The following is a 13,069-nucleotide window of genomic DNA, read 5'->3' as shown; positions in this document are numbered from 1 at the left end:
TTTTGGAGACAGGACAGTGTTTTATTTTGTTTTATCGATGGTCTGAGCGTGAAATATGTACAATTTAAACGGTAATTATCTCTCACTGAAATTTAGGTTATTGCAAGGCAAACAAAATGTTGCAAATGAACGACGTTAGAGACCTGGAACACCTTAATCACGAGACCTTGCAGCTTTTCAACATCACCCATTTACCACCAGTTTGTACGGTTGGTTCATTTGCGTTGCCACCCATGCATGGCATGCAGCAAAACATTTCATGTGTCCCAGCTATAATAGTCCAATGTATTAAAGAAACTAGAATGATCAACATACAGGATCTCAAAGTTCAACAACCCACGTACTGGGAAGGTGTTGTCAAAAGACCAGCGTACGTCCAAACTGAAGATCATGTGAAACTCAGCTCGCCCTATTTGCCCAAGAAATTCACAGTGCCGTAGACACTGGCGAGCAGATTGATGCCGTATTCCTGGACTTCAGGAAGGCATTTGATACGGTTCCGCACTTACGTTTAGTGAAAAAAATAAGAGCTTACGGAATATCGGACCAGGTTTGTGATTGGATTCAGGATTTCCTAGAAGAAAGAACACAACATGTCATTCTTAACGGTTCAAAATCTGCAGATGTAGAGGTAATTTCGGGAGTACCGCAGGGAAGCGTGATAGGACCTTTATTGTTTACAATATACATAAATGACTTAGTTGACAACATCGGTAGCTCCGTGAGGCTATTTGCAGATGACACGGTTGTCTACAAGAAAGTAGCAACATCAGAAGACTCGTACGTACTCCAGGAGGACCTGCAGAGGATTAATGCATGGTGCGACAGCTGGCAGCTTTCCCTAAACGTAGATAAATGTAATATAATGCGCATACATAGGGGCAGAAATCCATTCCAGTACGATTATGCCATAGGTGGTAAATCATTGGAAGCGGTAACGACCGTAAAATACTTAGGAGTTACTATCCGGAGCGATCTGAAGTGGAATGATCACATAAAACAAATAGTGGGAAAAGCAGGCGCCAGGTTGAGATTCATAGGAAGAATTCTAAGAAAATGTGACTCATCGACGAAAGAAGTAGCTTACAAAACGCTTGTTCGTCCGATTCTAGAGTATTGCTCATCAGTATGGGACCCTTACCAGGTTGGATTAATAGAAGAGATAGACATGATCCAGCGAAAAGCAGCGCGATTCGTCATGGGGACATTTAGTCAGCGCGAGAGCGTTACGGAAATGCTGAACAAGCTCCAGTGGCGGACACTTCAAGAAAGGCGTTACGCAATACGGAGAGGTTTATTATCGAAATTACGAGAGAGCACATTCCGGGAAGAGATGGGCAACATATTACTACCGCCCACATATATCTCGCGTAATGATCACAACGAAAAGATCCGAGAAATTAGAGCAAATACGGAGACTTACAAGCAGTCGTTCTTTCCACGCACAATTCGTGAATGGAACAGGGAAGGGGGGATCAGATAGTGGTACAATAAGTACCCTCCGCCACACACCGTAAGGTGGCTCGCGGAGTATAGATGTAGATGTAGATGTAGAAGTGTGCTGGGGCCACATAACGCATGAACCATTTGACGTGTAGAGCTGGTAGAGGAACATTTACGTGTAGAGCTGGTAGAGGAACATTTTCTAGTGGTACAGGCAGTGTACGCCGCAATGATATCGAAGGGCTTGTCCACTAGTCGTTGGGGAGGGGGGGATAGTACACAGGGCTCGAATACTCACACAAGGCTTCTCCTGCGGATCTATTGACAATGCGGCTGTGGGATGTAAATTTCATAACATTTTCTAGAGACAAGTGGCCGACATCAAATGACCGCGGTTTGCAAGCAGTGGTTGCCAGCCTGCACGCCGTCGTGACCTACATACGGAGATCACACTAGGAAGACGCTCACGTGTCCCATCAATAATAGCCCAGTGAATTAAGGAACCTCGACTGACCAACACGCAGGATCTCGATGTTCAACCAACACAGATGAAGGCAGCGTGTACAGAGGCGCCTACCATGAACCAAACTTTGGTCTTCCGCGCATACCGGCCGGTGTGGGCCTGCGGTTCTAGGCGCTTCAGTCTGGAACCGCGTGACCGCTACAGTCGCAGGTTCGAATAGTGCCTCGGGCATGGATGTGTGTGATGTCCTTAGGTTAGTTAGGTTTAAGTAGTTCTAAGTTCTAGGGGACTGATGACCACAGATGTTAAGTCCCATAGTGCTCAGAGCCATTTGAACCATTTTTTTCTTCCGCGCATGGTCTGAGTTATTCGATTCGCCGAGCGTCGCAGTGAGCGAGAGCCGAACCAAAATTGGCAGCTTATGTCAGATCTCTGGATCCTCCATTACACTGTGAGAGTGCTGTCATCGGAAAACCTTTTCTTACTCGTTGCGATCTGACAATGGGAAACGCAGGTTTTCAGGTTGCTGCAGTTTTATCACGTTGGCCCTTGATGGCTTACACGGCGGCGCTACTCACCGCACAGACTTGCACTGTCCGACACGTCTGACTAATATACAACATCCCACGAGAAATCGTAGAATTATACGTATGGTCACTTTTCGGAAATGGAGAAACTATGAAGTCATCAATTTCACATTCCATAGCTCAGCATAAACTACGATCGGCCAAGGCAACAAGCATCGGATGCAGGTATGTGGCTCTGGTGATATGAACAATTTCTTTGAAAATATACGGTACTCGGATCTGCCATCGCATTATAGGATGTCCGGACTAGAGACGTACACAAAAAAATCCTTATAGCGAAAGAACCCGACGTTTTATGTTGCAGGGTAAATTTGCAGTCGACAGATACACTCTCCAAGATGTGATCCTCACTATTTCATGAACTGGGGTGAGTTGTGCGGCCCATGCGCGCCAGTGACTGGGCACTCCTATCTCGACATGTTGACGAACTGTATACTTCCACAGATGCCTCACGACCTCATTTTCCAGCAGGCTGGTGCCCACACCCAGTATCGTGGGGATGATACCATATTCCTCCATGATGCGTTTCCTGAGTGTTGGATGGGGAGGGGAATCACATTGCCTGTACACTGTGCTATAAAGCAATGTTAAAAATAATGTTAATATATTGCATCAGAATATCAGGGGATTAAAAATCAAAGTGGATGAGCTTCTTGCTTGTTTAGAAGATTTAGAAACTGAGGGTGGAATAGATGTACTACGCCTATCTGGAAATCATATAGTCACAGGTAACTAATTGTAAATGTAGGTGGATATAAGCTTTCAGCACATGTAAGTAGAGACACTATGGAGAGAGGAGGAGTTGCCATGTATGTTAAAATCTGTCACAGTGTGAACAATTTTGACACTAAAATGTTTTGCATAGAAGCATGTGCATGTGAGCTTACACTAAATAATGGCACTTTTATAATTCCAGCTGTGTATAGGTCCCCATTGGAAAATTTTCAACTATTTTTGAAAACTTGGATTCTCTGTTGTGCTATCTGTCAGACAGAGGAAAGCAAATTATTATTTGTGGGGATTTCAATGTAGATTTTCTGAAAGAGTCTGATAGAAAGCTTGACTTTGAAGTATTACTTGGTTCTTTCAATTTGATATCAGTTATTGATTTTCCTACTCACGTGGTATAGGAAAGCAGCACACTATAGATAATGTTTTCAAAGACCAAGATAAATTTAATCAAATAAATACTTTTCCTGTTAAAAATGGTCTGTCTGATCATAATGCACAGCTAGTTACAGTATATGATATAGCTCTGATTTAACAATTCAAAATTTTAGGGAAAGCTTGCAACAGTTAGACTGGAATGAGGTGTACAGGGATCATGATACTAATTTAAAATTTAACCTATTTCATGATACCTTTGTGAGTATATACAGTGAAATATAATTGTAAGAATCCATGTAAAAAGCCAGGCTTACTAAAGGGATAAAAATATATTTTAAACAGAAAAGGGAACTGTATCTTATAGCTAGGAGTAGTAATGATCCAGAAACAGTGAAACATTATAAAAACTACTGCACTGTACTAAGAAAAGTTATTAAGAAGTCCAGAAGTATGTGCATTATGTCTGAGATTAGCACATCTGATAATAAAATTAAAACAATTTGGAATGTTGTTAAAAGGGAAACAGGGCAACTGAGAGCACAGGAAGACTGTATTTCTATGAAACACAATGCAAAATTTGTTAACAAGAAGTCAGAAGTAGAAAACATTTTTAATAATCATTTTAAGTGCTGTAGAGAAAATAGGATCCAGCTATTCATTAGAAAATGGAAGGCAGTATATGGAAGAGGAAGTACCTATGCAATTTGATAAAACTGAAATTCAATTCACCTCTACTAATGGAATTAGGAAAATAATAAATTCATGCAAAAGTAAATCTCACATGGAATTGACAGCATTTCCAACAGAGTACTAAAAGCTTGTTCCCAACAAATAAGCAGGATTCTCAGCCACGTACATAGTAGCTCAATGAAACAGGCTATTTTTCCAGATAAACTGAAATAAGCTATTGTTAAACCATAGGGGACAGATCTGATGATAACAACTACCGCCCTATCTCACTTCTGACAGCTTTATCCAAAATTCCTGAAAAAGTAATGTATTCAAGAGTAGCATCACATATTTGTAAAAATGAAGTTCTAACAAAATGTCAATTTGTTTTCAGAAAGGCTTTTCAACAGAAAATGCTATATATGCTTTCATTAATCAAATATTAAATGCATTGAATAACCAAACATCACCCATTGGGATATTTTGTGATCTCTCAAAGGCTTTTGATTGTATGAATCATGAAATTCTTCTAGATAAGCTTAAATATTGTGGTATGAGTGGGACAGTGCACGAATGGTTTAATTCATATTTAACTGGAAGAATGCAGAAGGTTGAAATTAACAGTACAGATAGTCTGCAAAAACCAGCAGAGTCCTCTAACTGGGGAGGTATCAAGAATGGTGTCCGACAGGGTTCAGTCTTGGGCCCCTTATTGTTCTTAATATACATTAACGACTTGACATTCTATATTCATAAAGATGCAAAGCTAGTTCTTTTTGCTGATGATACTAGTAACCACACCCTGCAACTAAGAATCAGCTGAGGAAATTGGAAATATTGTCTTTCAGAAAATTATTAAGTGGTTCTCTGCAAATGGACTCTCACTAAATTTTGAGAGAACTCAGTTTATACAATTCTGTACAGTAAATGGCATAACACCATTGATAAATATAGACTATGAACAGAAGTCTGTTGCTAAGGTAGAATACTCAAAATTTCTGGGTGTGGTCACTGATGAGAAATTAAATTGGAAGAAACACATCGATGATGTGCCGAAATGGTTAAGTTCAGCTGCTTATGCTATTAGGGTTATTGCAAATTTTGGTAATAAATATATTAGTAAATTAGTCTACTGTGTCCATTTTCATTGACTGTTTTCATATGGCATCATATTTTGGGGCAATTGGTCATTAAGAGAGAAAGTATTCATTGCGCAAAAGCGTGTAGTCAGAATAATATCTGTAGCCTGCCCAAGATCACCTTGCAGACATTTGTTTAAGGAACTTGGGATATTCACAGTACCTTCGCAATACATGTATTCACTTATGAAATTTGTCATTAATAAGCCATCCCAATTCAAAAAATAACAGCGAAGTGCATAGCTACAACAGTAGAAGAAAGGATGATCTTCACTATTCTGGATTAAATCTCACTTTGGCACAGAATGGGCTGAATTATGCTGCCACAAAAATCTTTGGTCATTTGCCAAATAGTATTAAAAGTCTGACAGATAGCCAACCAATATTTAAAAGCAAATTAAAAGAATTTCTGAATGACAACTCCTTCTACTCAATAGATGAATTCTTAGATACGAAGTAGTAACTGTAAAGAAAAGAAAAGAAAAAAATAATTATTTTGTGTAACGAAAACTTATGTTAAAGTAACACGTTCCACATCATTACGAAATGACGTATTCATGATCTATGGAACAAGGATTAAAGTATGTATGTATGTATGTATGTATGCATGTACATACTGCAAACTGTAGCATCATAACCCAGTCCTGGGCTGCTGCCGCATCTGTACCAGAAGTTACACTCTATATTCACACCCTCCATATCCTATCCCAAGGCTCCTTGTTCTTGACTCAGAAATCACCTCAGATAATTACCCATCCTGCTACCTATAGACCTAGTCCCCATATCCTTAGACCACGGCTCTGATAACACCCCAGTCCTCCTGACCACCAATAACCCATCTACATCCTGTTCCAGCGTCCACTTCTTCGTCACACTTCTGAAATCAACATGATGCCATGCCCCCACTCACAGATTTAACAACCTATTTATCTGTACCGTCAAAATCTCAGCACCAACCACACCATCACCATCTGTTTTACAGTAAGTCATCAAAAATAATAATTTTTATAGTCAGATGAAACTACGTGGTTCTAGAGACCTTTTGACGTTTCGGACATTTATGATGTATATCTGCAGACTGAAGTAAAGAAAGAAAATTTGTACCAAGGCCGAGATTTGCACCCATGTTTCCTGCTCACTAGGGAAATACCAAGTGGGCTGAGGCATGAATTGGAATTTGGACTGAGGAGGAATGTGTGCAGTTGTACAAAGACACTGTGCCAGGGTCATGTAGTGGTTAGCGCATCTGCCTTTGAATAGGAGACTCGGGTTGGAATCCTGCCCTCGGTACAAATTTTCATCGTCGCTTCAGTCTGCATATATATACATTTTTATAGTATTTTAAACCTACTGTTTAAACATTTTGACTGCAAAATGACATGTTTATATTTTCTACATCTACATCTACATGGATACTCTGCAAATCAAATTTAAGTGCCTGGCAGAGGGTTCATCGAACCACCTTCACAATTCTTTATTATTCCAATCTCGTATAGCGCGCGGAAAGAACGAACACCTATATCTTTCCGTACGAGCTCTGATTTCCCTTATTTTATAGTGGTGATCGTAGGCCGGTGTCAACAAAATATTTTCGCATTTGGAGAAGAAAGTTGCTGATTGGAATTTCCTGAGAATATTCCGTCGCAACGAAAAACGCCTTTCTTTTAATGATGTCCAGCCCAAATCATGTATCATTTCAGTGACACTCTCTCCCATATTTCGCGATGATACAAAACGTGCTGCCCTTCTTTGAACTTTTCCGATGTACTCCGTCAGTCCTATCTGGTAAGGATCCCATAGTGCACAGCAGTAGTCTAAAAGAGGACGGACAAGCGTAGTGTAGGCAGTCTCCTTAGTAGATCTGTTACATTTCATATGTGTCCTACCAATAAAACGCAGTCCTTGATTAGCCTTCCTCACAACATTTTCTATGTGTTCCTTCCAATTTAAGTCGTTCGTGAATGTAGTTACTAGGTATTTAGTTCGTCTACCTAAACGTTCATAAATAATATTAGACAAGCAAAACAAACCAGAAGAACATGAATTTACGGCCTTTAGATTTGACTGATTTATCGGGTAACCGAAGTTTAACGAATTCCTTTCACCACTCATGTGGATGACCTCACACTTTCGTTATTTAGGTTTTGGCTGAATAACACCCATATGGTTGCTGTCAGTCCTACCTTGCCAATGTGGGGGAATGAATAGATCATTAAAAAAAGGAAAAAATGTTGTACACTGTCACAATGTTAAAATGGTAGGTGTATTTTCTTTAGTGCAATAAACTTTAAATAGAAAATATGAACCAAATATTGCAACTATATTGATTCACCGATACTACATTAGTGTTTCTACAATAACGCCTTGAAAGTTGTAAATGGATCTTGATTAACAATTAAAAACCACTTCACTGTTGCTAAGCATAAATATTCATAAATTACCTGTGTTTCGCCTCCGTCTCTGTGATGTTCCTTCCTTTCGGTCGACGTCATTTCCTTATCGTTCAGGCTACGTCCTCGCGTTGTTAAATGGTTTAGAGACATATTGAACTTGTCTCCGTTCAGGTTTTGTTCCTCTGCATTCCTTTCATTTATGTGATCCACTGATAAAGACTTTGATATATCGGTCCTCTGACTTGCAAAGCCCGAGCGAAATTCGGTACTCCGACTTGCAGACGAGCGCTTGTCAGCGCTCTTGCCTGGGCTCCTCTTCTGCAGTGGCCTCAGGATTACGAAGACAGGAATAATGCTCATATTGATCGCGCAGATAATGCACTGCGCCATTCTGAAGCCAAAACTGTCCACTAAATGTTGTACCAACATCGGAAACCCGAAAATTCCTAGTCCCATTGCCAACTGAGTAAACCCCATCGCAAAGGTTTTTCTGCGGTGGAAGTAAATATTGAAACCCGTAAAACATGCTGTAACGACGAGGCCCATGCCTAGACCTGAAACAAATAAATATTTCACTCAGACGTATGTCACATACAATGGTTCAAATGACTTCAGAACATAGTTTTACTGCTTCACACCAGGTAGTTCATGGACAGTGAAAATGACTCAACTTGGCAGTTTAGGTTCTGTGGTACATGAGATGAGAGTTTCCCTCAGTGCCAACACATAAAAATTATATAATTATGTCCGAAAGCAAAGACACCACATATATACTTATATAATTGAGGTGAGGACGGCCGATGACCTCTTCAATACATATGCACGCCAGTCTCGAACTCTTATGGGACCCACCGAAACGCCGCGAGTAATGAGGATAATGGGCAAGGGGCACTACAGCAGTAGTTTGTGGATACGTCGAGAATTTCGGTCTGACGACAGGAGTGCTATGATAGTCCGTGCAGTTGTGACGCCCCTATATCTGGATGGCGCAGAGGGTATCGCGTCTGCCTAGTGAGCAGAAGACCTGGGCTAGAATAGCAGTCTGGCACAAATTTTCAACTTTTTCTATTGATATACAAACATCAAAAAAAGATTTGCATCACCCCAGTTCCCAGAACTCCTGAAGATAGACATTGACTGTGGATATTGGATCACAGACACAGTCCCTTTGGCTGTTCAGAGATGACAACCATGCATGAGCAGCGCCTATTAGACAGAGGGGGTCCGACAACCGATCAGTTCCAGTCATTCCACCAGGAATAAGGTACACGGCTCGTGTTGTCTGTACGTAGTTCAACCGTGCCTGGACGCTCAATACCGCGGTTCGATCGCGTCCGCATCGTTACTTTGTGCCAGGAAGGGCACTCAACAACGGAAGTGTCCAGGCGTCTCGGAGTGAACCAAAGCGATGTTGTTCGGACATGGAAGAGATACAGAGAGACTGGAACTGTCAATGACCTGCTTCACTCTGGGCGCCAAAGGGCTACTACTGCAGAGAATGACCGCTATCTACGGATTATAGCTCGGAGGAACTCCGACAGCAACGCCACCGTGTTGAATAATGCTTTCCGTGCAGCCACAGGACGTTATGTTACGGCTAAGAGTGTGCACAATAAGCTGCATTATGCGCAACTTCACTCCCGACGTCCATGGCGAGGTCCATCTTTGCAACCACGACACAGCGCAGTACAGATGGGCCCAGAAACATGCCGAATGGACCGCTCAGGATTGGCATCACGTTCTCTTCACCGATGAGTGTCGCATATATGCCTTCAACCAGACAATCGTCGGAGACGTGTCTGGAGGCAACCCGGTCAGGCTGAACGTCTTAGACACTCTGTCAAGGGAACGCAGCAAGGTGGAGGTTCCCTGCTGTTTTGGGGTGACATTATGTGGGGCCGACTACGCCGCCGGTGGTCATGGAAGGTGCCGTAAAGGCTCCACGATACGTGAATGCCATTCTCCGACCGATAGTGCAACTATATCGGCAGCATATTGGTGAGGCATTCGTCTTCATGGACGACAATTCGCGCCGGCCGAAGTGGCCGTGCGGTTAAAGGCGTTGCAGTCTGGAACCGCAAGGCCGCTACGGTCGCAGGTTCGAATCCTGCCTCGGGCATGGATGTTTGTGATGTCCTTAGGTTAGTTAGGTTTAACTAGTTCTAAGTTCTAGGGGACTAATGACCTCAGCAGTTGAGTCCCATAGTGCTCAGAGCCATTTTTTTTGACAATTCGCGCCCCCATCGTGCACGTCTTGTGAATGACTTCCTCCAGGATAACGACATCGCTCGACTAGAGTGTCCAGTTGTTCTCCAGGCATGAATCCTATCGAACATGCGTGGGATGGATTGAAAAGGACTGTTTATGAACGACGTGACCCACCAACCACTCTGAGGGATCTACGCCAAATCACCATTGAGGAGTGGGACAATCTGCGTTGATGGACTTGTGGATAGTATGCCACGACGCTTACAGGCATGCATCAATACAAGAGGACGTACTACTGGGTATTTGGGGTACTGGTTTGTACAGCAATCTGGACCACCACCATTAAGGTTTCTCTGTATGGTGGTACAACATGCAATGCGTGGTTTTCATGAGCAATATAAAGGGCGGAAATGATGTTTATGTTGATCTCTATTCGAATTTTCTGTACAGTTTCCGGAACTCTCAGAACAGAGGTGATGCAAAGCTTTTTTTGATGTGTGTAAATCAATGCCCGTTCGCAGGCAATGTCTGTAATTGCTTTGTGTCTCAGTTCATGCTGGCTGAGAAATCAAAATGGTATCTGTTCTTTTGGACATGTCCGAAAGAACAGATGTCATATACATTAATCTAAGTTGTAGGATGTCTATCACATATATTAATTCAAGTTTTAGGAAGTCTTTCCTTAAGGAATTTGGAGCGTAACCTTGTATAGAAGTGAAACGTGGACGATAACCAGTTCAGACAAGAAGGGAATGAATTAGATAGAGCAAATAACAAATGAGGAGGTACTGATTCTAATAGGAGAAAAAAGAAATTTATGTCTCAACTTGACTAAAAGAAGGGAGCAGTTGTTAGGCGACATCCTGAGACATCAAGGAATAGTGCATTTGACAATGGAAGGTGGGGTTTAAAGTTGTAGAGGTTGAGGTAGCTATGCAGAGATGAAGAGGCTTCCGCAGTTTATACTAGCATGGAGAGCTGCATCAAAATAGTCTTCGGACTGAACAACAACAACAACAACAACAACAACAACAGCAAAGGTCACATCCTCATATAGCATTTAAATAACATGCACATCCTTGAATCGTTTATACAACCCATAGACTTCTCGCTGCACCGTCTCTGAAACGCAACTAGTATGTCGCAACGCCATTGCTTTCAGTTATAATAAGTCATATTTTGAGCAGTTGGTCCTCCACAGCTTCGAAGCACTGAGAAAAGATTGCATGACCACAGTACGATGGTTACATTCATTTATGGCTAGTTCACTGGTGGGTGTAATCAGCTATATTTGGTTTGTTGGGACGAGCCATTGTGTCATGTACAATGTCCACAGAGCTTAACGTTTAACGATATGTGATGGCTGATTGAGTGAGTTACGCATGGAGACAAAACAATAGTGGTCTTAGCCCACTGTTTCCGGCACCGAAACTAAGTTTATTGTGCGTTTTCTCTCCCTGTAATTCTAGCAACGCCAGTCGGTAACTTTGACATGAAGGCGTTTTACTAGTCATTTACTGGACACAATTTTTACAGAAATTAATGACCTGAAAATTCTATGTATTTGGTCTCCAATACTTCGCACTGGAGGATTAAATGTGGTCGGTTTCAACGCCCTCACCGCATAGTCTGCACTTAGGAACTTCTTTCTTTACACCCATCGTGTGTGTTTCATGAACTTCTCACGGCCAGTCATCAGTCCTACCATGAGTTAAGTCTACTGCTTGAGACAAGAGTAATAGACCTTCTCTTGAAACATGGATTCGGCATTATTAGCTTACCATGTTTCCGTTTTTGGATCTTAGTGCAGTTTTCTTTGTATGGCCTTCTAACCAGCTACGTAGGTTCCGGTCCAACAGATGGAGTCGTTGCACCTGTCCTGGTCAGCCTATCAGCTTGTTCATTGCCGCTGATTCCGAAATTACCAGAGACCCGCAGCAGGTTAACCCTGTTGTTTTCCCCTAGCATCAGGGCTTCATGGCATTCTGCAACGATCTTTGATTTCGTTGCAGGGGCTGAAAGATATATCAGAGCTGCTTGACTGTCTGAATTAATATAGATGGCACAATCCTTGTAGCACTTACGCAGATTCTCCTCGGCGCACACCCTGATTGCCAAAGCAACAAAACCTGGAGTACTGAGCAATGGAAGACTGTCATTTGGCAGGATGAGAGTTGTTTTACACTGTTGCCAACTTCTGGCCGAATTTATGTCCCAAGAGTGAAACACCGTGGGGGTCCAGGATATTTTTGGGTCGGAATATTGTGGTATTCCAATATTGTGGTATTCCATAATCCTCGGCATCACTGCCGAGGATTATGTGACCATTTTGGCTGATCATGTCCATCCCACGTACAGTGTTTGTTATAGAATGGTGATGCTGCCTTCCAAGACGACAGGGCCCCTATTCACGCAGCTCCGATTGTCCTTGACTGGTTTTGCAAGCACGAGGGTGAATTGCCGCATGTCTCCTGCCCACCACAGTAACGAGTTCTCAGTATTATTGAGCCTTTGTGGTCCACTATGGAGAGAAGGGTGCCTAATCGCTATCCACCTCCACCTTCGTTACCTGGGTTTGCCACTATTTTTCAGAAAGGATGGTAAAGATTCCTTTGAAAACCATATGGGGCCTGTATTTAACCACTCCGAGAAGACTGGATGCTGCTTAGAATGACAATGGTTTTCCTACACCGTTCTGGGCATGGTAACGACTTGTGTTTTTGGTGTTTCTATGTTTTTGTCCACCGCCTGTATAAGTAATGTCATAGGCCAACTTCTTGGTGCTCAGTTTATCTTTGTTCATATTCACTAATATTCCCGCAAGTTACGTTCATTTACTGTGGTGCTGCAATTTCCACAAGGAATGCGAGAGGTATACATTAATCTTTACCGAGCGAGGTGGCGCAGTGGTTAGACACTGGACTCGCATTCGGAAGGACGACGGTTCAATCCCACGTCCGGCCATCCTGATTTAGGTTTTCCGTAATTTCCCTAAATCACTCCAGGCAAATGCCGGAATGGTTCCTCTGAAAGGGCACGGCCGACTTCCTTCCCCATCCT

The 13,069-nt window shown here is 42.3% G+C and overlaps 1 protein-coding gene across 2 annotated transcripts in view; it reads right to left on the bottom strand.

The window, feature by feature from the left end:
* LOC126474084 (monocarboxylate transporter 7-like) overlaps nt 1-13,069 on the bottom strand; it is a 150,967-nt gene that overhangs the window by 23,059 nt on the left and 114,839 nt on the right. For both annotated transcript variants that reach the window (XM_050101495.1, XM_050101493.1), the window contains exon 5: nt 7,850-8,355. In XM_050101495.1, the coding sequence (XP_049957452.1) occupies nt 7,850-8,355 (506 nt within the window). The remainder of the gene's footprint in view (nt 1-7,849; nt 8,356-13,069) is intronic.

The sequence above is a fragment of the Schistocerca serialis genome, chromosome 4 (genome assembly GCF_023864345.2).
Source record: "Schistocerca serialis cubense isolate TAMUIC-IGC-003099 chromosome 4, iqSchSeri2.2, whole genome shotgun sequence".
NCBI lineage: Eukaryota > Metazoa > Arthropoda > Insecta > Orthoptera > Acrididae > Schistocerca > Schistocerca serialis.
This window is presented reverse-complemented; position numbering and strand designations above follow the sequence as displayed.